Consider the following 26,563-nt stretch of genomic DNA (forward strand, 5'->3'; position numbering starts at 1 on the left):
TTGTGTGGTCAATTTAAGAGTATGTGCTATGTGACAATCAGAAGAATGTATATTCTCTTGTTTGGGGGTAGAGAGTTCTGTAGATGTTTGTGTTAGGTCCATTTGGTCCAGTATTGAATTCAGGTCCTGAATATCTGTGTTAATTTTATGCCTCAATGATCTAATACTGTCAGTGGGGTGTTGAGGTCTCTCACTATTATTGTGTGGGAGTCTAAGTCTCTTTGTAGGTCTCTAACAGCTTGCTTTATAAATCTAGGTGCTCCTGTGTTAGGTGCATATATATTTAGGATAGTTAGATCTTCTTGTTGAATTGAATGCTTTGCCATTATGTAATGCCCTTCTTTGTCTTTTTTTTTTTTTTATCTCTGTTGGTTTAAAGTCTGTTTTGTCTGAAATTAGGATAGTAACCCCTGCTTTTATTCTGTTTTCCATTTGCTTGGTAGATTTTTCTCCATCCCTTCATTTTGAGCCTATGGGTGTCACTGCTTTTGAGATGGGTCCCTTGAAGACAGCATACCATTGGGTCATTGGGTCTTGCTTCTTTATCCAGGTTACCACTCTGTGCCATCTTTTTTTTTTTTTTTTTAAACAGGGTCTTGCGCTGTCACCCAGGCTGGAATGCAGTGGCACAATCTCAGTTTGGTGCAACCTCTGGCTCCCAGGTTCAAGCAATTCACCCACCTCAGCCTCCTGAGTATCTGGAACTACAGGCACACACCACCATGCTCAGCTAATTTTTTGTATTTTTAGTAGATTTGGGCCTTCTCCATGTTGGCCAGGCTGGTCTCAAACTCCTGGCCTCGAGTGATCTGCACACCTGGGCCTCCCAAAGTGCTGGGATTACAGGTGTGAGCCACCATGCCCAGCCCACCCTGTGCCTTTTAATTGGGGCATTTCCCATTTACATTCAAAGTTAGTATTGATCTTGTCATCACATTGTTAGCTGGTTATTATGCAGGCTTGTTTGTGTGGTTGCTTTATAGAGTCACTGGTCTGTGTACTTAAGTGTGTTTTTGTAGTGGCTGGTAATAGTCCTTCCTTTCCATATTTAGTGCTCTTTTCAGGATCTCTTTTAATGTAGGTCTGGTGGCAAGGAATTCCTCAACATTTGCTTTGAAAAGGATCTTATTTCTCCCTGATTCATGAAGCTTAGTTTGGCTGGATATGAAATTCTTGTTTGGAAATTCCTTTCTTTAAGAATGCTGAACATAGCCCAATCTCTTCTGGCTTTTAGGGTTTCTGCTGAAAGATGTGCTGTTAATCTGATAGGGTTCCCTTTGTAGGCGAACTGCCTCTTCTCTCTACATTTTTTAACATTGTTTCTCTCATTTTCATCTTGGAGAATCTGATGATTATGTGTCTTCGGGATATTCTTCTTGTGTATTATTTTGCAGGAGTTCTCTTCATTTCCTGAATTTTAATGTCAGCCTCTCTAGCAAGGTTGGGGAAGTTTACATGTATGATATCCTGAAATAGTTTTCCAAGTTGCTTGCTTTTTCCCTGTCTCTTTCAGGGACACCAAAGAGTTGTTGATTTGGTCTCTTTACGTAAGTCCATATTTCTCAAAGGTTTTATTCATTCTTTTTTCTTTATTTTTGTCTGACTGAGTTATTTCAGAGCCAGTCTTAAAGCTGTGAGATTCCTTCCTCAGCTTGGTATGTTCTGCTGTTAATACTTGTGATTTCATTATGAAATTCTTATAGTATGTTTTTCATCTTTTTCAGATCAGTTTGGTCCTTTTTTACGACTCTTTCATCTATCAGCTTCTGTATCATTTTATTGCAATTCCTAGATCCCTTGGATTGGATTTCAACTTTCTCCTAGATCTCAATAATCTTTGTTGCTATCCATACTCTGAATTCTACTTCTGTCTTTCAGTCATTTCAGCCTGGTTAAGAACTCTTGCTGGGGAACTAGTGCGATTGTTTGGAAAGAAGACACTCTGGCTATTTGAGTTGCCAGAGTTCTTGGGCTGGCTCTTTCTCATCTGTGTGGGCTGGTGGTCCTTTAACTGTGGTGTAAGTTGAGTACAGTCAGTAGACTTTTCTGGATGTTTCCAGAGGACCAAGGCTTTGTACAAGGTCTTTATTTATAGTCAATTATTGTCCTTGGTTTCACATGGGGAGTATATTAGCAAAGTGTTGTTTTTTGTTGTTGTTGTTTTTGTTGTTGTTGTTGTTTTCGGTTTTTGGTGTTTTTTTTGGGGGGTTTTTTTTTTTTGGTGTTGAAGTTTTGGGCTTTGATACAGTCGATGGCACTTAAGCGTAATGGCCAGCAGGTAGGCTCTTCCTCAGCCACGCGGCTCCTCGGCATTTCCACACATTTGCAGCTGTGTGCCCTCCCAGTGTTCTGAGGTGTAGGCTCCTCTCCCACTTAGGTGCTGGCTGCGGATCTCAGCTTGGCACTCCCGGGCTACCCACTGCAGCTCTGGGGTAAGCTCAGGCTTTATATTCTGTCCCCAGCTTGGAAGCAGCAGAGGAAGGGCCCTTAGCAGTGGTTGTAGCAGAAGGCCTTTCACTTCTGTCGTGGGGCTTCACCCAGCAAGAGATGCAGAGCCACAATCAATCATTGCGATTGGCCTGGGCTGGGGCAGCTGTGCTGTGGACCTAAGTGGAGGGGACCCTTTCTGGTGATGAGTAGGGTGACTGGGTGGGTCCCAGGGGAGACAGCCTGGCCTCTCCTCCTTAGGGCAACTGCAGCTTGCAGGCAGTATGGTTGAAGCACTCAGGGTCTTTGCTCCTTTCCCACTCCAAGGGCAGCAAGGCAGCATCCTTGCAGTGGCAGTGGCCGAGGAGCTCTCGGTTGCCTCTAGGAGCTGCACCTCAGAGAACTGCTAAGCTGCTGGTCTGGATGGGAGTGAACACTGGGAGTGTTCAGCCAGGGGGCAGGGAGGCTGCGCTGCTGGCCTGAGCTGGGGACTCTACTTGTTGAGGAGTGGGGCGGGAGGGCTCACAGGGAAGAGAGACTGGACTCCTCTCCGTATGGTGGCTGTGGTGTGCTGGAGGTGCCAGCATAGTGACTAGGACCTTCGTCCCTTCCCCAGCCCGAGGGCAGTTAGGGCAGTACCACTGCAGCTGCAATGGCAGAAAAGAACTTTAATCTACATCTTTTCTAATTTGGGATTTTTCCTTTTGCAATGTAAGAAAGCAGAGTCCAGTGACTGTATATGGTACCACATAGACATGTGATCCCTGAATTTGGGGCAGGAATAAATCTGATGGGAGACAAATGGATCTTTCAGGATGGAAGTGCTCTGTTATTCCTTCAGGAAGAAAAGGTGACTTACTTGAAGTCACAGGCAGAAGTTAAACAGCTGATAGAAGGCCTCCGGTGAGCCCAGGAATTCTGTGTGAAACAACTTAATCAACAGGCAGCTTCCCATCCCTGAGCCCACACACTGCACAGCCCCAATTTCTTCATCCCCAGCTCACCTAATTTTTGCCCACAGGCTGATTGCAAGGGTAACACTAGATGTAGGTACTGTTATTATTTCTGTCTCCATGCCAACAACGCCCACCAATGGGTTGGGGAACTATATGAAGGAAGAGACCATTTCAAACTTTTACATACTCTTTCAAAATGCTTGTGTATAAAAATTTCCTTGAAAAATACTGACTTGGGACGGGCACGGTGGCTCATGGCTGTAATCCCAGCACTTTGGGAGGCCGAGGCGGGCGGATCACCTAAGCTCAGGAGTTCGAGACCAGCCTGGCCAACATGGCAAAACCCCATCTCTACTAAAAATACAAAAAAATTAGCTGGGTGTGGTGGCAGGAGCTTATAGTCCCAGCTACTCGGGAGGCTGAGGCAGGAGAATTGCTTGAACCCAGGAGGCAGAGGTTGCAGTGAGCCAAGATTGCACCATTGCACTCCAGCCTAGGTGATAAGAGCAAAACTCCATCTCAAATAAATAAATAAATAAATAAATAAATAAATTTTAAAAAATACTGACTCATATATACTTGCCTAACTGCTAGAGGTTTTCCCCAAAAAATTCTAGTGTTTGACCCACTAGCTATTGCAAATGCCTATTATTATTTTCTCAATTGCTGTATTTAAACCACAAAGAGCAGCCCAAAGAGGCAGAGGCACAATTGTTGCCAACAACCAAAGGAAACCAAAAATCCAAAAAAAAAAAAAAAAACCCCAAAACCAGAAAAGTTGAGTAGAGCAGGAACCCTCCCTCTGCGTCTCTCTTTGTGCCACATGACACAGGCCACAGGTGTTTGTGATCTCCAGAGATGAGAGAAAGACTTCATGATTGGCCACTGGCCTCAGGCTAGAACACCGAAGAAAAAGTTCCTTTGTGCTAAGATTGGTATGTGAAGCCCTGGGTTTCCAGCCCCCTTGTTCCCGTCTGCCCTGGATGCAAGCGTGCCTGAAAGCCATGGGCCTAGGCAGCTGTCGGATGCATTGTGTGGAAGAAAGAACAGCGGGGCTCCCTGAGGTACACAGCTGCCCTCCTCAGCCGGCCGTTTTAGGGGGTGCCGCCTGGCCATGCGAGGTTAGCTCTGGATCAGCAGCAGCTTGTGGACACGTTTTGAAAGAGTCAGATCCACAGAGCACCTTGGAAAGGCGTCCTCTGCAAGGGAGGGGCTGAAAGCACAAGAGTGGCCTGCCTGGTGGACAGCATTGCAGCACTTGAGGGCCTGCGGCTGTGATTCCCAGGCGGGGTGGAGGTGCAGGAGCATGGCAGTCCTCCATCTTGGGCATCTCCTATGTGCTAGACCCTCTGCTGGACAATGGGGACTTGAAAGTGGATAGGCCATGGTCACTGCCCTAGAGCAGCAGGAAGATCTGGAAACAAATCCTCCTGACATCATCAGTACTGGGTCTTCCCTCCAGCCTGTAAACACCACCAGCAGAGAAGAAATCTGAGTTCCTGCTGTGTCCCCAGCTCAGAGCCCAGGGCTGGCCCACAGTAGAAGCACAATACAGATCTAGTGGCTGGATAAATAAACAAGGCAGGCGCAGTGAGAGCCCAAAGGAGGAAACAAGTAACTCTGCTTGCAAAGTGTTTTCACAAGAGAAGCTGGAACTGGCCCTGAAAGGATAGGATTATCTGCACAGACAGCAGGAGAGGGAATCCTGAGCAGAGAGAGTATCACATGCAAATGCCTGGAAGTAGAAAACAGCATTGCCCGCTCAGGGAAACCCAAGGAGGCCACTGTCTTTTGAGCATAGGCTCCATGGAAGATCGTGCAAGGAGAGAGAAGGTTCACGGATTGTGTGCTGCATGGGAGGGCCTGAGTTTCTTGGTGGGACTTGCATTTAGAAAGCTGACTCTAAGGGCCAGGAGAACAGATCAGATCAGAATGGGTGGCAAGACAGGCTCGAGACTTGCTGTGCTCATCAGACAACCCAGCAGAGCCCTCCCAGGACCCCAGCGGCCCTCCACAACCCCTGGTGCAGCACTGGCTTATAGTAAATCCTTCATAAATATTGGTTGACTTTTTTCGTGGCATAGCTGGGCCCTGAATCCAGGTCTTCTGATTCTTCCATTTCTTTTACATAAAGAGCTCTCCAAATATTTAGTCAAAGGGTTTTGGGTTTGGGTTTAATTCTTAAGCTTCAGTTTACTATGTCTTTTGAATTCTAGCTTTCAGCATTTCACCTGTTTGTAACAGAGGTTCAATCTTTTAAAAAATGCACTTTGGAACTAAAGATCAATAGAGTTTATCTTCAGGAGTGCCAGCAAATACTTGCTTTTTCAAGTCATTGCTACTCAGAACTAGGCTATTTAAATAATTGTAGTGTTGAAAAATTTGTCATTCCTGCATTTTAAAATAATCACCTTCACGATTCAGTTTCTAAACTTTTCTGATGAAATGAACACACATGTTTGATTGAATTTGTATTTTTTAAAAAGGTATCAGGTCTAGTTTTTCTACCCGTGTTTGCAGGAGTATATAGAGGCAATAGATTTCACAGCTGACATAAGGATTATTATTAATCTAGGCCTCAGTGGCACCCAGCTGGCAGAGAGAGCTGACCTTATCTTTGATGGGTTCAAAACCAGTGATTTCTATCCAGTGCTCGGGGGAAGCACACAGCCGTGCCATCTCTTTGTTTTCTCCCTATTACAGAATCAGTTGCAAGGCCTCCCTCTTCTTAAGGCCCCCGCTTTTGGAGCTCAGCGCCTCTCCAGATGCCTGTGACGTTAGTGCCATTTGATGGGGCAGCCACCTGGGGTGCCAGGCAGATGGGGCATCTGCCGAAAGAGGGTGTCCTGCTTGGCAAGGCAAGGCCACCCAGAGTCCTTGGACTGGCTCCACAGCTGTTCAATTATTCTAAGCAGAAGGTTTGGGCCTCAGGAAGAGAGAAGTAGAAGACCTGCTTCATCCTCCTGCCGTAGCCGTGCCCTGCCCTCCACACTGCCTGCTCTCCCTCCAACCTGGAACTTTAATTTTTCCATGAATAATTCATGGCCAGCAGCAGTTCAAAGCACTCTCCTTAACTCTGGGATTGTACTTTCACAAACACCAAAGCCTTAGGCTAAAGGGCTATGGCAGATTTCCAGACCTCTGACAGCCATTTAAAGAAGATCGAGGCTGGGCACAGTGGCTCGTGCCTGTAACCACTTTGGGAGGCCAAGGTGGGAGGAACACTTGCTTGAAGTCGGTTGCTCAAGACCAGCCTGGGCAACATAGTAAGACCCTGTCTCTACAAAAAAATTTAAAAATTAGGCTGGGCACAGTGACGGTAATCCCAGCACTTTGGGAGGCCAAGGCAGGCGGATCACCTGAGGTCAGGACTTTGAGACCAGCCTGGCCAACATACAGTGAAACACCATGTCTACTAAAAAAAAATACAAAAATTAGCTGGGTGTGGTGGTGCACACCTGTAGTCCCGGCTACTTGGGAAGCTGAGGTAGGAGTATGGCTTGAACCTGGGAGGCAGAGGTTGCAGTGAGCCAAGATCACACCACTGCACTCCAGCCTGGGTTACAGAGCAAGACTCTGTCTGTCAAATAAATAAATAATTTTAAAAATTTAAAAATTAGCCAGGCATGGTGGTGAATACCTGTAGTCCCAGCAGCTTTGAAGGCTGAGGTGGGAGGACCACCTGAGCCTGGAAGGTCAAGTGAGCTATGATAGCACCACTGCACTCCAGCCAGGGTGACAGAGTGACACTATTTCTAAAAATTAAAAAAAATATATATATTTTTAAAGAAGACTGCAGGGAGGGGCATACCTTTTGGAGCCCTTAAATCATGACATGTTGAGTCGTGGGTACTGTCAGTGAGTGAGAGCACCCCTGCTTGGGGGCAGAACGGCACAGCTCTCCAGATACACTGAGCTGTTCTAAATCACCAAGTACTCTGTGTGAAAATACTTGGGTGTGGGTGTGTTCTGTGATGTGGCCCCTCACCTGACTAAGCTTGTTCTCTAAGTTTAGCTCTTTATCATGCAAGTGAGTGTATTTGAGTACATAATAAAGAGGCACATAGGAATATGTGAACTGGGGAGTATTTACTGGCACCCCATAGTGGGGTTCTCAAACCTGAAAGTTTCAATCATGGAGAATCTCAGTGAAATGCAGATCCCCATTCAGTTGGGACAAGCCAAGAATCTGCTTCTCTGCTAGGCTGTCAGATGATATGGATGCTGGTGGATCACTCTTGGAGCAGGGCTTCTCATCTTTGACTGCAGATTCCTATCTGTATTACTCCATTTTCACTCTGCTATAAAGAACTACCTGAGGCTGGATAATTTATAAAGAAAAGAGGTTTTATCGGCTCACAGTTCCACAGGCTGCACAGGAAGCATGGCTGGGGAGGCCTCAGGAAACTTACAATCATGGAGGAAGGAAAAGAGGAAGGAAGGAAAAGAGGAAGATCTTAAATGGTTTGGCTGTGTCCCCACCCAAATCTCATCCTGAGTTGTGGTTTCCATAATCTCTACATGTCATGGGAGGGACCCAGTGGGAGGTAATTGAATCATGGAGGCAGTTACCCCCATGCTGTTCTTATGATAGTGATCTCATGAGATCTGATTCTTTTATAAGAGGCTTTTCCCCCTTTGCTTGGCACCTCTCCTCCCTGCTGCCATGTGAAGGACCTGTTTGCTCCCCTTTCTGTCTTGATTATACACTTCCTGATACCTCCCCAGCCCAACGGAACTGTGAGTCAACTAAACCTCTTTCCTTTATAAATTATCCAGTCTCAGGTATGTCTTTAATAGCAGCATGAGAACAGACTAATACAATGCCCCACACCAATGAAAGAATCTCTGCGGGCAGGACCAGGATCTCAGCAGTTCTGCTCAATGATTATTGCCCAGGATGAGTTGGTGTGGTGTGAGGGGCCTGAGTGGGTGATGGGACTGATTCCTACCACTTTGGAAATTAACCAAAAGTATCTTGCAACCATCTCTGATAGTATGTGCTTTAAGAGGGTGAGAGTTAAAATGAACAGTTATCTTTAACGTTACCAGCCCTGACGCTCCCCAGGACGGATCCAGTCCCTTAGGTCTGGCTTGCATGTGTCAGCCACAGAGTCTCAGCTGAAGCCCTCATGGAAGTTCTTGCTCTGCTCCATCCACCCTGTGCTCCTGTTCTTGACTGCACAGCCAGCTACCCTAACTTTCTTGACAAGGCTAATAGGACTGTGAGGAAATAGGACTAATAGGACAAGGCTAATAGGACTGTGAGGCGAAATAAAACTGGAAGTTTTGTCTTCCCAGAGAAAGGGGTTCTCAACCCTTGCCCACATGAGAATAACCTGGGTCATTCTGATTTAATGAATCTGGGACAGGGTTCACACCTTAGGGGAGTTTTAAAAGCTCCCATGTGATCTTAATGTGAAATCAGAGACTATAAGATAAAATCGAAATTTAAAAATTCTACATGTTTGTATTTTCATTGACATTTTTAGAACTGGTTCTAAAAATTAAAGGTGCTATTGAGATGATAAAATGTTGAAATGATTTTCAAAATACATATTTAATGATTTTTTTAAAATGTATTTTTTACAATCTGCATTCTCCCCCTCCCATTCTATACTTGGCATTTTTGAGGAAGCCAGTGGGCAAAGTGAAGGGACCCTGGAGCTGGATTTGGAGTCCGGCATTCCAGGAGAGGGAATTAGGGTGGTGTGTTAATGAGGGCAAGGCTAGCAGCACTAACAAGTAACACCCTAGCCTTCCCAGGTTTAAGGCAGGCGTTTGGTGCTCATAGACCTGTGCAGGTGGGAAGAGGTCAGGGTGGCCCTCCTCTGTGCAGTCAGGCTACTCCTCAGCTGTGGCTCCCAAGGTGGCCCGGGGCCTCTCCTGCCGCCTGCAGGGAGGGGAGGGGGAAGAGAAAAAGGGGTGGGGCTCCATGGGAAGGGCCTGGCTGGGCGGGGCCATGTGTGCTCTGCTCCATTGGCCAGAGCTCAGTCATGTGGCCCCTGCACGTGTGCAATGAAAGAGGCTTGGGTCCCAGTGGAGGACGAGTCCCAGAGCCCCAGCCTGAGTAAAGTGTGGGCACTGGGGCCGTGCCAGCCACTGTGCCTGCTGCCCTGGAGCTCACACTCCAGGCAGACGGGTCCTGCCGAGGCCGAGGGAGGCTCTGAAGAGGCTCTGAAGGGTTTGCGCTCTTTCTCTTCTTTTTCTCCACAGATATCGCAAACGGCACCAGTTCAGGGGGGTACCGCCCGCCTCCCAGAACCAAAGAAGTCATCATCAATGGCCAGACCGTGAAACTTAAATACTGTTTCACCTGCAAGATTTTCCGGCCCCCTCGCGCCTCCCATTGCAGCCTTTGTGATAACTGCGTAGGTGAGTAGTGCCCGGGCGGAGTCTGGCAGGAGCCCAGATCCTGCGGGTGGGCTCTGCGCCTCTCCAGCCCCGCGCCACGGAACACTCAGTAATGGTTAATATTTCGGCGCATTTGCATCTTGCCACTGATTGAGTTCACCGGGCCTAGAGTCACCAAATCTCTTTTTTAATCTCTTTACACCCTGCACCGCCCTTGGCTACGCCTCCCCCAGCACAGGCACCAGAACGGGGTCCTCTGTCTCCCAAGGCTGCCAGGTCAGCAGGCACTTGAAATAAAGTCATGTCGCCCCCAGGCCCCTTGATTGCCGCAGGGCTGGCCACACACCTACGGGAGGCACCCTTGTGCAGTCGTGTGTCCCGACTCCTCAGAAGGGCTGGGGGCGTTCAATCCCCAGTCCTTCTGGGGACAGGAAAAGAGGCAGGGTCCGGGAGTCCTCTCCCCCAGGGGCTGGAGTTAGGATCTGTATTCTTCCCGGAGAGCACCAAGGCCTCCCCTCTCTGCCTCCCAACTTCCGCCAGGACAGGCTAGGGAAATAGGCAGAGGGGACTGAGAGCTCAGAGATCTGCAGCTGTAAGGCTGGGCCCTACCACCGGCCCAGCACTGGCCTTCTACAAGTGACCCGGGCCCAGCCCCTGGGATTATTTGGCAAGCGCCTCTTGTCACTGCAGACTGAGAGCTGCTCCCCACACCCACAGACCCTCTTCTCTCTCTGGCTGGAGCTGCCTAGAGATGAGGTTGGCAAGGAGATGGCAGAACACCCAAGTGACAGGAAGGGAAGGAAGTAGAGGACAAAAGCTTTGCCACAGTGGGGAAGACTCGTAGCCTGCCTCTAGCGGAAGTGACCAGGAGTATTCCTGGGAGAATAAGCGATGGAAACCCTGTTACCTTATAACTGAAAGGATAGGAGTGCCCCTCAGAACAAACCTAACTTCCCTTAGTAACACAGCATTGATTGCCAACACTCTTCGGGAGTCTTAGAATTTGTAGTCTCAATTCTTCTTGAGAAAAATAAGATTTTATAATGTACGTCCTGCTGTGCAAAGCAGTCTTCCGTTTATTTGTCTTAAATTAACTTTACCCTGACTTTAATAATCTACAGTTTGGCACAAAGCTCATGTTTTCGCTATCAGGCCTCATCTTGGTTTTCTTAACGTAGATAAATTAATTTCAGCCTTGCCTCCCCAACAGAACGGTGTGGAATGTGTTCTGTTTCTCCCATGTAGGAAGTAGCTGATAGTTAAGAGCATGGGATCTGGCACTGCACAGCCTGGGTTCAAATACCAGCTGCGTGACAGGCAAGGCACTGAAACGCTGTGTGCCTCAGTTTCCTCTTCTCGGTAGTGGGGTTGATAACTGCCTGCCGCATGGGATGGTGGAGAGAATAAATGAATGAACAGGTGGAAAGTGCCTGGCATGTAGCAAACACTCTGTAACTGTTAGCTGCTCGTGCTCTTGTTACTCCTCCTCCCTTGATAGTTTTGATTGGCTTTCTCTGAACAATGTCTTGACCTTCTATAGATGCAATGACCAAAACTACACCTAGTTCTCCATGTGGGGGCACACCAGGGATTCTACAAGGACACACAACAACCTTTGTTTGAGCACCAGTACCCTTCCTGGTGACACCAGCCCCAGTGTCCGTTCCACACTTACCTTGGGGACAAATTAAACTGAAGGAGCACAGCATCTTAAATGTCTTTGGGGGAACCGTCTACCTGTAGGAGTTCTCAGCACCCTTTCTTGGGTTGTAATTTTGACCTCCAGGCCTGTGACATGATGGAACAGTGTGTGTCTTACACCTGTGCACATAAACTCTTCTGTCATTCTGCATGTCTTCTCCTGGAGGTCTAATGCCTTATTCTAGTCTGTATTTTGGTAGGTAGGGTGTTGCTATCTACAAAACTAAAGGTCTTACTGGGCACTGCCTTCTCTTTGTCATTTATAAAACTTTTTACTCATTTCTAAACACCCCCAGTGTTTCCACTCATTTATCCTCTGTTTCTTGTCTCTAGGCTAGATTTTTTTTTTCTTTTTTTTTTTTTTTTTTTTTTTTTGAGATGGAGTCTTGCTCTGTCATCCAGGCTGGAGTACAGTGGCGTGATCTCGGCTCATTGCAACCTCCACCTCCCAGGTTCAAACAATTCTCCTGCCTCAGCCTCTCGAGTAGCTGGACTACAGGCACATGCCACCACACCCGGCTAATTTTTTTGTATTTTTCTTAGAGACAAGGTTTCACCATGTTGGCCAGGCTGGTCTTGAACTCCTGGCCTCAAGTGATCCACCTGCCTCGGCCTCCCGAAATCCTGGGAATACAGATGTGAGCCGCCACTCCCAGCCTAGGCTAGATTTTTAATCACAGTCAAAACTTTCTTCTCAATCTCCTGTGACTTACTGTTTTAAAATTCCTTTTGGATTATTATCAGACATGTTCTGAAAGTTCATATAATCACATTTGTTCCCTCCCATTGCCCACAGGTGTTTATGTCCCTTGAAGAACCCTGATGAATGAAATGTAAAAGCCCCTTATCACAACTATGCCTTTGCCTGGTGACAGTGTACTTCTGTATGTGAGTGTTTCCAATAGGGTCCCCTTCTGTGCACTCTACCAGCCATGAACCTAGAAGCCACCAGCCTATAATAGGCCAGGAGCCAGGCCTCCATCTTTCTGATAAATCAAAGTCACGGTGGCCACCCAGCATCCGCAACCGAACATGGTGGTGGTCTATATATGGGAGACCCAGAACAGGAAGGAGAAAGGGAAAGGAGAGGAAGTGGGGAAGTTTGGAGCGGGATCTAGAGGAGGAAAACTGGAGCCTAGGAGCACATCGCGAGCTGCAGCCTCTGAGTGGTGCTCAGGGCCAGCTCCGTGGGGGACAGGTGAAGGAGTAGCATATGAGTGATCTAAAGTAAAGCTGCCCACAGGGCTCCTCAAAACACCACCCAGTGATTGAAACCTGCATAGCTTCAGTTTTCCGGTTAATTACGGGACGCTTGGGCCTTTGGTTGACTGATGAGCAGGACAGCAGATTGGACCTTCTGCATTCAGGAAAATAGAGTGGAAGGCAAATGTCTCCCACTGAGAAGTGTAATTGCAGATTAGCCATGATCTTATTTTTAGATGGAAAGTTTTTACTGAAAGAATTCTTTTTGCAGCAAGGGAAATAGCACAGTGGTATGCTGAAAGCTGAGGTGGGAACTTGTGGCTTCCCTTACCTTGTAATGAGTGGGTTTGAGCTGGTCCTTCCCAAGCACAATAAATAAATGTCATTTAGCATGGGAGAGGAGAGAAGAAAAATGCAGCTTCCCAGGCCATTCAGAAGAGCAATTTTCTTTGCTGAATAAGTTTGAAAGTCATAGGGGCCTTTTCAGTTGAAGACTGAGGAAGGAGCTTTCTCTGGTCAAATATAGAGTTGATTGGCAGACCCCAGTGGTTGGGGACCTGGCTGGGAGAACACAGAGGCCAGGGCTGAATCCTGGTCCACTCATTGAGTAATACTGGAACCTGGCAAGTTATCTGAATGTTCCAAGCTGTTACCACATCTGTAAAATGGATGTGATCCTAGTGCTACCCCATAGGTTTCTTTTGAAGGTTAACTGAGATAGTGCCTACCACAGCACCCAGCAGACCTGAGGCACACTGAGGGGCCAGTAAGCGCATGGCTGGCCACTGATGTTCTCATCAGTGACGGGAATGCCGCTGTCAGTGCTCCCAAGTAATTGATTAAAACAAGAAGTGTCTTCACAAAGCAGTAGGAATCACCTTGTTTCTCTGTATCTGGAAGGATTTAGATGATCTGCTGTGATCAATGTGAATATATTTTCTGTCTCTCTCTGACGTTGTCCCTGTTGCCTGTTTCCATCTGTCTGTTCCTCTGAATCCTTGTCTGTCTCTCTGGTTCTCTCTGAGTCTTGCCATCGCGTTGCTTCTGCACATGTGGAACACAGCATTTGGGGTTGTTTATTTATCCAGGCGGGCTTTGAGGTTATGGGATATTTTTAAACAACCAACAGCTGGGGCCAGGGAGCCACCTCTTCTCTCCCAGATCCTCATATCCCTCAAATCATTAAAGCAAGAGAAACTGAAGGAGCTGAAGAGGCAAAACATGGGCCTGTGAGACCCTCTCAGGCTCACTACATATGTCCTAAAGCCTCAGGTGCATGCTGCCCTCGTTTTTCTGATGGGGAAGGCCCTAGGAGAGATGTCTGTCCTCTGGTGGGCCCTAGTCCAGTGTCAGAATGGCCAGCAGCTTTCGCTGGAATGGGTATTTTTAGTACAGCCTAAACCTTTAATAAAAAGGGATTTACGTGTACTAGATTTAATCACACACTGTGGACAAACTAATAAAAAAGTTTGCTAGACAGTAAGATGAAACACTGCCAGTATTTGCAAGCCAGTTATACAAGAGTCTACCTCACTCTGGCCAGACCCAGGCAGCTTAGTCTAGAGGCTCAGAGGTGGCCTCTGGAGGCAGCTGCAACCTGGGTCCCAGCCCTGCTGTCTCGTCTGGGCACAGGGACTGTCTCTGCACCTGCGATGCCACATCTGGAGGGGCCAGAAGACAAAGGAAGTAGTACATGGAGCCCTCAGGCTGTGCCAGCCCTCGGGGGACACCAAGCAGCACCAGCCTCCTCCCACATTCAGGACATGGCCTGGTCCCTTGTTTTCTGTCCTGTCATTTTTGGTGTGGGTGCCACAAAGAACCTCCAGGCACCCTCTGCAGGGACTCAGTGTCCAGTCGCTTTTATTTCTGGCAGGACTTTCCCACCCTCTTTTAACTCCTTACAAGCTCCCTTTCTCATTCCCCCACCTCTTTCTGGCTGTGCTCTTCCTCTCCCGGGCACTTGACTTCATCTTACTGCACACTCTGCCTTCTGTCCCACAGTGTCTCCCCCTTGTTGCTCTCACTGCTTCCTCTGTGTGTGGATTTCTGAGCTCAGACTGCAGATACCTTGTGTGTTGCATACACTCTGATGTGTGCCGCCCTCAAGAACTTGCTTCACAGTTGTGCATTAAGAGGTTGGACATGGCAGAGATTTGGTCCTGTAGCTGCCTTCTGGTGTGGATTAGCACTTGGCAGTGTCTTTGTAACTATTTGGGTATGATGAGGGGGCTATTAATTTCCCATAGGAAAGCAGGTCATTGGAGGGGAATGGAGGGAGCTGAGATTTGTATCCTTGTTGGAACCAAAACAAACAGGACTTTACTGATTCTCCCGGTTTCCCGTATCTCTTCATTTCACCAACATGGAATAAGCATCTATGTGTTAGGCACTGTGACAATAACTAGGTATGTGAAAATATGAACCAGTCCCCAGGGATCATTATTAAGAGCAGACCAAGGAGAACTCAAGGCAGACAGTATTGTATTTATCATATTACACAGGTTAAAGTGTAATTTTATATTGGTTAAGAGTAGAATTAAGTCACCAACATTTATGTACCAAATAACATTGCATCAAAGTATATAAAGTAAAAGTTGTTAGAAAATACAAAGGTCGTTTGTTATACACATAATGCTAACATACAAATGACACAAAGATAGGTGAGAAACAATAGCATACGTCTGTTTTTGATGTCTCAGGTCAACAAACTCTAAGTAGAGTATACCAGTGTATAAGTATAATAAATATACGTTGAACTTCAGTTTTACAAAGTGTACTTACCATGTTCAACCATTCACGGAACATTTACAAAAATTAATCATATTAAAGCCCAAAACACTTTCCAACTTTCTAAAGGCAGATATCACACTGAAAATGTCATCTGATGAAACGATAAAACTAGAAATGAATCACAAAGATAGAAATGCCCAAACATACTTAATTGTAATGCTTTTTTAAAAAAAACTTTAAAACACTTTTATAAATCTTTGTAAAGCAGCTTTTCAAAGAAGCTTTTAATAAATCTTGGGTGACAGAAACTTCAAAACTGCAGTTGTAAAATATTTAGAAAATGGCAGTAAGAACAATGCAAAAGAAAACCATGCCATTCAGAATTCTACATTTTAAACATGAGAAATAGTTAACCTAAGCGGAAGAGGAATTAACCGGAAGACTGTCGGGTTGCCGGTAGAATCCACAAGTAGGCTGGAGAATGAGGCTCAGAAACCAGGAACAGTGGAGGAGGCTGGGTAGCCCCGCACAGCCTGTTGCATCTGCAGAAGGGTGTTGCTGGAGGCAAGTGCCACAGGTAGGACGTTTGTGGCACCACCACTGAGTTCCCTCTGCTGCAGCTCTCGACTTGAAACTCTGACTGTCTTCAAAGACCGCAACTTCAGATTCAGACACCTGGGCGGGAGCCCTGGCCTGTTTTGTTGCCACACCCAAGCAGACAGCCAGGCGAGGACGGCGGCCACTGCCCCACACTCAGCATCTACAGTGAGATTGGGAGGGTGGGGCCCTGCCTCCCACCTATTTTGGGATTCTCCCCAAACAGGAAGTTTACTTTAATGGTGGATGGCCAACGAAATAAAATACTTCAAAAAGTCTAGTACACAAAACAAAACTGAACTTAGAAGCAAATAAATGAACAAAGCATCCATCTCCAGAAGGCAGAAAAAGAGCAGCAAAATAAACTTAAGGGAAACCACAAGAAAACAATGAGTTAGAAAACAACAACCAATAGGACGCCGAATCTAATTCTTTTTTTTTTTTTTTTTTTGAGACAGAGTCTTGCTCTGTGCCCCAGGCTGGAGTGCAGTGGCGCGATCTCGGCTCACTGCAAGCTCCGCCCCCCGGGTTCACTCCATTCTCCTGCCTCAGCCTCCCGAGTAGCTGGGACTACAGGTGCCCGCCACCTCGCCCGGCTAATTTTCTTGTATTTTTAGTAGAGACGGGGTTTCACCGTGTTAGCCAGGATGGTCTCGATCTCCTGACCTCGTGATCCGCCCGTCTCGGCCTCCCAAAGTGCTGGGATTACAGGCTTGAGCCACCGCGCCCGGCCGAATCTAATTCTTTAGAAAACAACCAACCAAGGGATTGTCTGGTAAGACAAAGAAAATAACAAAGTGAAAGTAGCAGATTCAAATGACACAAAGATAGGTGAGATTGTTTTCTATAATTATTGGGAAATATTTTGCATGTTGTGTAACTCTATGCCAATTGATTTGAAAAATCTCAGTGAAACATGATTGTATAGGAAATGGGCCAAGGAGTGAATAGAAAACTGGAATTGATTACTAAGAATGAAAAACTGAAAAGTTTGGTGAAGAATCGTGTGAGAAAGGTGCTGGGCCCAGACAGCGTACTTCCTATGTTCTCAGTAGTGTCTGAGAGCTTCGGAAAGGTTGAATGGTTTTTCAGTTCATTTCACCAAAATAGTATAACCCTAACACCAAAACCTGACAAAAATAACATGCAAAAATAAAACCCCCACCCTTATGTATAAACATTACAAGCCAATGTGAAGACATAGCAAACTTAATCTAGCAGTATAATAAAGAGTCACGACATGGAAGGGTGTATTCCAGAAATGTGATTATTTTTTAATGTAATAAAACTATTAGTATATCAATAGGTCAGAAGATAAAAGGTGTGTATGATCATGATAATAGATACTTAAAAGGGATTTGATAAAATGTGGCATTTGTTTCGTTTTTTGTGTGTGACAGAGTCTTGCTCTGTCGCCCAGGCTAGAGTGCAGTAGTGCAATGTCGGCTCACTGCAACCTCCGCCTCCCGGGTTCAAGTGATTCTCCTGCCTCAGCCTCCTGTGTAGCTGGGATTACAGGTGCACACCACCATGCGTGGCTAATTTTTGTATTTTTAGTAGAGACAGGGTTTCATTATGTTGGCCAGGATGGTCTTGAACTCCTGACCTCAAGTGATTGGCCCACCTTGACCTCCCAAAGTGTTGGGATTACAGGTGTGAACCTACGCTCCTGGCTGAGACATTCATTTCTAACTGTAGAACTCAGTGTATCAAGATTGAGAGGTGTGGTAGGCAGAATTCTGGCCCCCATGACTGCCCCTTCCCCTCACACCCTCTGAGTTGCTCTAATGGTTATGTCACCTTGCTTGGCAAAAGGGACTCTGTAGATGTCCTAAAAGGTGACTAATCAGCTGACTTGAGAGACTTTATCCTGGATTATCCAAGGGGTCCAATGTAATTCCAATAGCCCTCAAGAGCAGAGCTGGAGAGATGCCGCACAGGAGGCCTGGGTGCCCTTGGAAGGTAGTGAATCCTGCCTCCAGCACGGAGCTGGGGAGAGGCCCTGACTGCAGATGGAGAGGCTCCCCCGGCTGCGGTGCGCTGGGCTCCTGACCCACAAAAATCGCGAGATAATGACTTTGTGTTGTTTGAAGGCCCGTCATTTGTGCTAATTTGCTATGTAAAACTATTACTATACGATTAAAAACTAATACAGAAGAATATTTCTTTAACATTGTGTTAAAAAGGAAAGAAGCTAACATTTTCTTTATAGCAAAACACTGGCATGATTTACATTAAAATTAGGAACAAATTAGGATGTCTAGTATCATTACTAATATTTTACAATGTCTTTTCTAATGTGATAAAGTAGGAAAATAAACACAAATATATAACTATCAAAAAAGAGCAAACAAAATCACCATATTTTCTAGCTGACAAGAACAATAATAACAGTACCAACAAACATTAGAACTAGTTTTGTATGTTTAGTAGGTTTATCAGTTACCTAATAAATACATTAAAGTAGCATACTATGTATCAGTTAGGAATTGTAATAAAAATCAAGACATGTACTCTCCACAAATTTGTTTAAATTTAATTATAAGTCAAGGGGCAAGATAAAATAGCTGTGAAATGTAATTAGAAGAACATACAAACAACAATAACATTTCAAACCTAGAACGATGCAAGGAAACATGTACTATTTGATATTATGAAGTTCTGTGAAGTCCAAAGATGAGTTACAGAAAGTGACTTGAGGGCCCATGCACATGCTGTTGTGTGTGTGTGTGTGTGTAAGCGACTTCTTCATCGTCCATTCCTTTATTTTCTGTATTTTCCAAATCTGCAAAGTGACCATTAAAATGCACCATTCTTGGTAGGCAACGTCTTACATTCTGGCTGGGGAACGCAGAGATAAAGAATGCATTCAGGGCTGGGCGCGGTGGCTCACGCCTGTAATCCCAGCACTTTGGGAGGCCGAGGTGGGTGGATCACGAGGTCAAGAGATCGAGACCATCCTGGCCAACATGGTGAAACCCCATCTCTACTTAAAACACAAAAACTAGCTGGGCATGATGGTGCGCCCCTGTAATCCCAGCTACTAGGGAGGCTGTGGCAGGAGAATCACTTGAACCTGAGAGGCAGAGGTTGCAATGAGCTGAGATCGTGCCACTACACTCCAGCCTGGGGACAGAATGAGACTCTGTCTCAAAAAAAAAAAGAAGGAATGCATTCAGCTGGTCATGGTGGCTCACACCTGTAATCTCAGCACTTTGGGAGGTCAAGGTGGGCCAGTCACTTGAGGTCAGCAGTTCAAGACCAGCCTGGCCAACATAGTATAACCCCATCTCTACTAAAAATCCAAAAATTAGCTGGGTGTGGTGGCACGCACCTGTAATCCCAGCTATTAGGAAGGCTGAGGCAGGAGAATCGCTTCAACCTGGGAGGCAGAGGTTGCAGTGAGCCGAGATGGTGCCACTGCACTCCAGCCTGGGTGACAGAGCAAGACTCCGTTTCAAAAAAAAATAGAATGCATTCAGTGCCACCAGGAGCCATGTGCAGGTTCTGGGAGAGCCCAGATTCCCCAATTGGTCCCTATGCTGAGTTGCCAAGGCTAAGTAGGAGTTACTGGCCAGTGTGTGGACATACCCAGGGTACTGAATGGTAGGACAGAAGCTCAGGAATGTTCAGGGGAGGCAGGGCATCCAGCCTGGCAGGGGTGTCTGAAAGCGTCAGGAAGGCTGGGCTCCTGAGCATGCGAGGAGCTGCTTACTCTTCACCCGCCATGAGGATGCTTCCTCTGAGCTTTCTGGAGTGCTCTGTACCCGGGCTGGGTTCTGCTGCTGCTGAGGGCGCCCGCACTTTCATGCTAGCCTGTCAGTTTTGTCTAAGTGTCTGGAGTTTAGTCCTTTCCTTGTGGTTTAAGCAACAGGTCCTGTAACCAAATTTAAAAATCGATCAAACAGTCTAATCCATGCTTTTGGGTCCAAGCCACCAGTCATGTCTGCACCCCCTGCTAGTCGCTGAGCTCTCTGGAAAGTTCCTGCACACCCCAGACCGTGGGGCCATCATCCCCCTGGGTGTCTGAAGTGGATGTTGCCATGGCTCACCGCAGGGTGGGACGTCTACAGTGCTTCATAGCAGTGCCAGGGCCCAGGGCTGGACATGGAGAGTCAGGTGAGGAATCCCGCTGTCTCTGTGGAACACTTTGTGAAGCAAGCGTTTACAGTGAATCCAGAAGCATTTACGGACTGGCTGCTATGTGCAAGTAGAGGGCAAAGATACTTCACATAGGTTCCCTGCCCTTAAGGAGTCTTCCACGTAGCCATGAAAAGTTAACTAACGTCATAAAGAAGTATTTGACAAGGTTGTAGCACTCAGGATGGTCATTTTAGATCAATTCCCATAAAGGGGAGAAATGGGAGAAAAGGTTGAAGAAATTAGCTGGCAGCCACACTGAGAGGCCCTTGGATGCCCATCCAGGAAAGAGGGCTTTGACTCGGCCACTGGAGCACGATGCTTGAGCAGGAGATTGAGAGGGCTGGAATTCAGCCCTAGGAGGACTGATCTGGCATCCGAGTATGAAGTGAGTTGATGACAGGTGGTAGGTAGCTGTTGTCTGATGATGCCACATTACAAGCACCCTCAAAAACCTCTGTAGCCCTTAACAAGCAGCATTTCTTTTTCTCGTGTGCCTGTGGGACATCTGGGGCAGCTCTGGGGACTGGGCAAGGCTTGGCCCCAGGCATTGGTCCAGGTTCAGGTCTCCTCAAATGTTTTTCCAGGACCCAGGCTGAAGGGAGGGCAGCTTCCTATGGTACTGGCTGCCATAGCCAAGAACTGAGACATGCAGTATCCCTTACAACCTCTGCCTGTGGTGAGGACTCCATCACGCAAGGAAGGCACACAACATGTCAATGGGACAGGGAAGGGCACGCCACCTCAAGAGGAAGAGAAGTGAATACGGTTGGCTCTCTGTATTCATGGGATCCACATCCATGGATTCAACCAACCTCGAATCAAATATACTAAGAAAAAAATTATGTCTATACTGAACGGGTACAGGGGAGGCTGAGGCGGGCAGATGGCTTGAGCCCAGGAGTTCAAGACCAGCCTGGGCAACATGGCAAAACTCCATCTCTACAAAAATTACAAAAATTAGCTAGATGTGGTGGCGGGTGCCTGTAAGCCCAGCTACCCAGGAGGCTGAGGCAGGAGGCTCACCTGGACCAGGGAGGTTGAGGCTACAGTGAGCCTTGATCATGCCTCGGCTCTCCAGCCTAGGTAATAGAGTGAAATCCTGTCTTAAAATCATCATCATCATCATCATCATCATCATCATCATCATCATCATCATCATCTAGAGTTGACCTGAAGTATACTGGAGGATGTGCGTAGGCTATATGCAAACACTACTCCATTGCTTAGCAGTGATTTGAGCATCTGTGGGTTTTGATATCTGAGGGAGGTCCTGGAAGCAATCCCCCTTGGATACAGAGGGATGACTGTTTTTACTAGAACAATACAGCCTCTCACATGAGGGGAGACTTGAAGACCCAAGACCAGTTATTTTCTAAGAAACAGTTGTGTATTTGTTACATCTTTTTTTTTTTTTTTTTTTTTGAGACAGAGTCTTGCTCTGTCACCCCGGCTGGAATGCAGTGGCACGATCTTGGTTCACTACAACCTCCGCCTCCCAGGTTCAAGCGATTCTCCTGCCTCAGCCTTCCAAGTAGCTGTTACTACAGGCATGTGCCACCACGCCCAGCTAATTTTTGTAATTTTAGTAGAGACGGGGTTTCACCATATTGATCAGGCTGGTCTCGAACTCCTGACCTCAGGTGATCCACTCACCTCGGCCTCCCAAAATGCTGGGATTATAGGCGTGAGCCACTGCGCCCGGCCCAACACAGTGCCTTGCTAGGTGCCCCATAATCTCTTGTTGACTTGAGTTGCCTAGAATTGAAATTGGCTTCCAGCAATGGATATGGGAGTTAGGGAGGCAGAAGATGAAACATACCTTACTAGCCCTGAAGTTTCTTCTTCCAAGATATTTGTGGCTGTGTCAGCTGATCCAACTGCTCTCTGTTGGGTGTTGGCAATAAATGTTTCACCAAATTCCACCCACTATTTCTAGGAGTTGGGCAGAACTGAGGTGTTAAAGCCTAGAAACTTCGATAGTGAATCATAACCCATGTGCCTTAGTTTTGAAAGCTTAATGTGTGTGTGTACATTTTTAAAAAAAGAGCTATGAAATAATTAGGTTTGCTGGAACAGGTTAAGTTTTATCTTGTTTTAAAAAAGGTTGAAAAGTATTTTAAATAAAAGACTAATTGAAATGGAAACATTGTATTTTGGGAGAAGCAAGAAGAAAGTGTATTTAATAATCTAGTAATGTGCCTTTGGAAATGTAATGATTATCTTTTTTAATTAAATAAGTGAAATGAATACATAGAAACTATTTGTACTAAGATAGCTCTTCCGTTTTCATAATACCATCCTTTATTTATGTATGGATTCTTACATTTGGAGGTAATCTTCCTTGTGTTACCAGGCGGAAAGTATCACCCCCATTTGCTATGGAACTCAGGTTCAGAGAGGGCAGAGACTTAACCCTGATCAGACGGCAAGGTGAGAGCTAGAAGGCAGCCTCCCAGGCCCTGTGTGAAGGTTCATTACGGTTCATGGACTTAGAGCAGACAGCCACTCAGTGGGCCTGAAAGTGGACAAGCAGCAGGTGGACAAGTCAGATTTTAACATGTGAGGAAGGCTATGACTTCTCCCCCAGCCCAGCAGGAACGTTGTCGTGTGTCCAACAATTGGTGTCAACTGTGAATGAGACTCTGCGTGGGCAGAGTGGGTGGGGGGCGGGGGGCGTGCAGGAGAGGAGAGGAGGATGAATCACATGTGGTCACCAGCCTGTACAGGCTTTTGAAGACTCCAGGAGGAGTAGAGAAGGTAACCATCTGTTATAACCCGGCTGAGCCCAGGCAAAGTCATAAATAAGCTCAACTTGCTAGTTCTTCCCCCAGGATTATCATGAAGTTAACAAGACAAGATATATGTGCAGAGTACTTTACATGTTTAAAAATTCTCTCTTAGGTGTGTATGAAGATCACATTGCTCTCCTGAAATTACACTACCTGCACATTTTGGTTTTCAGGGTAACACAGGCTGGCTGTGCTTTGAACTGGGCATTTTCCCCTTCACAGTTCCCGTGAGCTCTTTAAGATCTGAGGAGAGGTTGGGAGCAGTGGCTCATGCCTGTAATCCCAGCACTTTGGGAGGCCGAGGTGGGTGGATCACCTGAGGTCAGGAGTTCGAGACTAACCATGACTAACATGGTAAAACCCTGTGTCTACTAAAAATACAAAAAGTAGCTGGGCATGGTGGTGGCCGCCTGTAATCCCAGCTACTCAGGAGGCTGAGGCAGGAGAATTGCTTGAACGCGGGAGGCGGAGGTTACCGTGAACAGAGATCACGCCACTGCATTCCAGCCTGGGGAACAACAGCAAAACTCCATCTCAGAAAAAAAAAAAAAAAAGAGAGAGAAAAGAAAAAGAAAAATCTGAGGAGAGAGTTTAATGAGGTGAGCTGCATGCTTGGATTAGAAGATGCCAGAAATATGATGGAATGCAGCAACTTGGATGGAAGCAGTGAGCCCACACATGAGGAAACGTCCAGTGGTCTGCCCCTGGCCTCGAGAGAGTGAGTTCCCCAAGAAGCCGGCGTGGGTGATCAGTTGCTGTGAGGGCAGTCAGAGCAGGCTCATGGCCCTGGTGCAGAAGTGCAGCTTACCCCTGGGACCCCGTCACCTCCCAGGGCACAGCCTGACCGGGGGTCAAGAGCTTTGCTTTTAGGGTTTGTTTAGAGCGGGGATTCCTGACCTGGGTGATGTCAATGGAACTCAGGGGTCCACGAACTTGGAGAGGAAAACAATTGCATCTTTATTTCCACTAATGTCTAAATGAAATGGAATATTTCCTTTAATGAATATGGGAAACACATCACACTAGAAGTGTTTGTCACCACTAGAAACTGCAGCTATTTTATACGGTGTCATGGTTATTGCAGATAGCTCAGAATAACATTTATACTTGCTACTACTTCCAAATTGTGGCAGTTGGTAAACCATAGATCTTACTAGTTAGCGTATTCATAAGTAAGCATGTATTTTTCTGTATCACTATGTCAAAATTATGTTAGAAACGTTGTCTTTATTATTGCTTTCTTTTGTCATCTCACATATTTATGTATTTAGAAACATTCTGGAAAGGGGTTCACGGGCCTCAGCAGAATGCTGAGGGTTCATGACACACACAAGAAGGCTCAGAATCCCTGGTTCACTCTTGTTGAGGCTCGTAAATTGTTAGAAAACAGACTCCCTAGGATGACAAGTCACATCATCTCTCTACCTGACCAAAGGGCTTATGTAGATTTTTTTCAAATAGTGTATAATACCATGTCTTTCAAGAATGCCGCGTTTGTAAGGCTGTTTTTTTAAAACAAACCAACCAACCACCTACAGTGGGCTCATTCCGCTTCCTCTCTTTCTTCCTCTTTTTCTCTCTCAACCCAAACACAGGTGTGCAGCGAGGAGTTTCCTGAGGGTGGGGAGGAAGGACCACCCACAGCGTGGCCTGCCTGGCCTGGGGTATTCTGGAAGCAAAGGGTGTTTAACCCTTTCACTGCAAAGAAGCAAGAGAAAGGGCAGTGGCAGGGTGAGGTCTGTGCAGGTGCCCCCTGCCCTTTGATCTGGGTAAACAGAACCCGTCTTCATGGCTGTTTAAACGCTGGAGAGACTTCGTTCCCTCCCGTTGTTCATGTTTGCCTCAGTCCGTTTATACCACCAAGAAATACTGGGAAGAAAAGAACCCTCAGTGTAGTTAAAGTGATTAAAACCTGCTCACAAGAGAGAATAGAATATTGATAGCATTGTCTTAAATTTGAAGCAGCAATTCTTTCCAAGCTCCACATGGGCTTTCTGAGGGCTTGTATCATATCCATTTCCATTGAAAGTTGACAAAAACAAGATCGTATTGCAGAATGTCCTCTTGGCTCTCACAAGTTAAATTTGTAACAATGCGATTGCCATTTATCATACGATAAAAGTAACCAGTGTCTACCCGGTTTGTGCCTGAAAATCCACTGCTTATTACTACTGATTTGTGGATTTGTTTTTCACCAACGAATTGAAAACACGCATTTTTTTTCACCTTTGCTCATGCTGACACTTCGCTGGAGGACAGGAAGTCATGCTGTGCGTGCATGGATTTGCCATCATGCTGTGTGTGCTCAGAGGGGCGTCCTCAGAGCTGTACCCAGAGCGGGAAGCACATCATTCATTCACCCTACTTAAGATATATCCACTGACGGTTGATTGTATGTGGGCTCCGTGCTCGGCTAGCTCTGGGAGACAGTGGTGAATGTGGTCAACACGGCCCTGCCTGCAAAGAGCTCAGAGATACCCACCGAGGAGCACAGGTGGATTAGGAGGCACCGGTGGTACAGGGAGGTGAGTGACAGAACAGGAAAGTCCAGCTTACATGGGAGCATGCAGAAGAGATGCCCAACCTGGAGGAAGCAGCATCCCATCCGGGCTGAGCTCTGGTTAGCCAGGCAGAGAGAGGAGAGCTAGCAGGAAGACACTGCTGCGCAAGTGGGAGGACGCCCGGCAGGAGAAGGTGGGCCTGCCCGAGGGACCAGAGGTGTGGCTGATGTGGAGACTCAGGTCAGAGTGAGTCAGTGTGGCAGAGAGGGCTGCAGTAGGCCAGGGGGTAAGCAGGCACCTTATAAGCCACGCAAAGGAGTTTTGATCTTATCTGAGGACAAGAGACAAAAGTGGCCTTATCAAATGCATGCTTCAAAAAGTGTCCTCTGACTCTCCGGCAGAGAACAAACTGGATAGTGGCACGGCGGAGCCAAGGAGACAGGAGGGAGGGCTGTCCTCACAGAGCGGGACAGGGCACTGGAGTCCAGGCCAGAGCAGTGGCCGAGGAGACAGAAAGATGTGGATGATTCCGGAAAAATTTCAGCTGAAGAACTGACAGGACTTGATACTTCATTCAATTCCTGGAGTTGGGGCAAAGGAGAGTGTTTGACCCCTCTGGTTCCTGAGAGCATGGTTCTTTCCCCCATGCTACCAAGTAATACTTTTAAGGAGAAGTAGAGTTCACATATTTTAAGTGGATCTTGACTTGGTAACCTGAGTCTATAAAGTATATAATTCAGTGTAAATACCTGGACCCCGCGGACTCTTGGTCTAGAACTTGATCTGTGGCAGCCTAAAATAAACATGAGGACCTCGAAACAGTGGGATCAGCTCCAAAGAGCCAGAGCTGAGCACTGCCTGTGTCAAAAATTGCACACCTGGAGGGAAAGCGAGAGATGGGAAATGGATATAGCAGCAACAGCACTGGACAGGACGGGCCTTAGGAGGAACCAAGGGCAGCTCGCACTGGGCAGAGAAGTCCGTGGCTGGCCCTGAAGGAGAAGCTTCCTTGTGTAGGGTGATGACCACTCCAGGAGCAGCTGAGGATGCTTGCCAGGGCACTCAGAATGCTCCATTTATCCAGAATGTCTCCCCATCATCACCCTCTCTTTTGCCCGGTGATGTACAATTTACAAAGCAACGTCATAAAGAGCAGGAGGAG

General features: G+C 46.7%; 1 protein-coding gene across 15 annotated transcripts in view; it reads left to right on the plus strand.

Annotated features, from left to right (window-relative positions):
* ZDHHC14 (zDHHC palmitoyltransferase 14) overlaps positions 1-26,563 on the plus strand; it is a 299,524-nt gene that overhangs the window by 207,617 nt on the left and 65,344 nt on the right. For 14 of the 15 annotated variants that reach the window (XM_005552195.4, XM_005552194.5, XM_045391336.3 and 11 more), the window contains one exon: positions 9,600-9,758. The exons of the other annotated variant lie outside the window; for it this stretch is intronic. In XM_005552195.4, the coding sequence (XP_005552252.1) occupies positions 9,600-9,758 (159 nt within the window). The remainder of the gene's footprint in view (positions 1-9,599; positions 9,759-26,563) is intronic. 15 annotated transcript variants of the gene reach the window in all.

Source organism: Macaca fascicularis, chromosome 4 (assembly GCF_037993035.2).
Source record: "Macaca fascicularis isolate 582-1 chromosome 4, T2T-MFA8v1.1".
Taxonomy (NCBI): domain Eukaryota; kingdom Metazoa; phylum Chordata; class Mammalia; order Primates; family Cercopithecidae; genus Macaca; species Macaca fascicularis.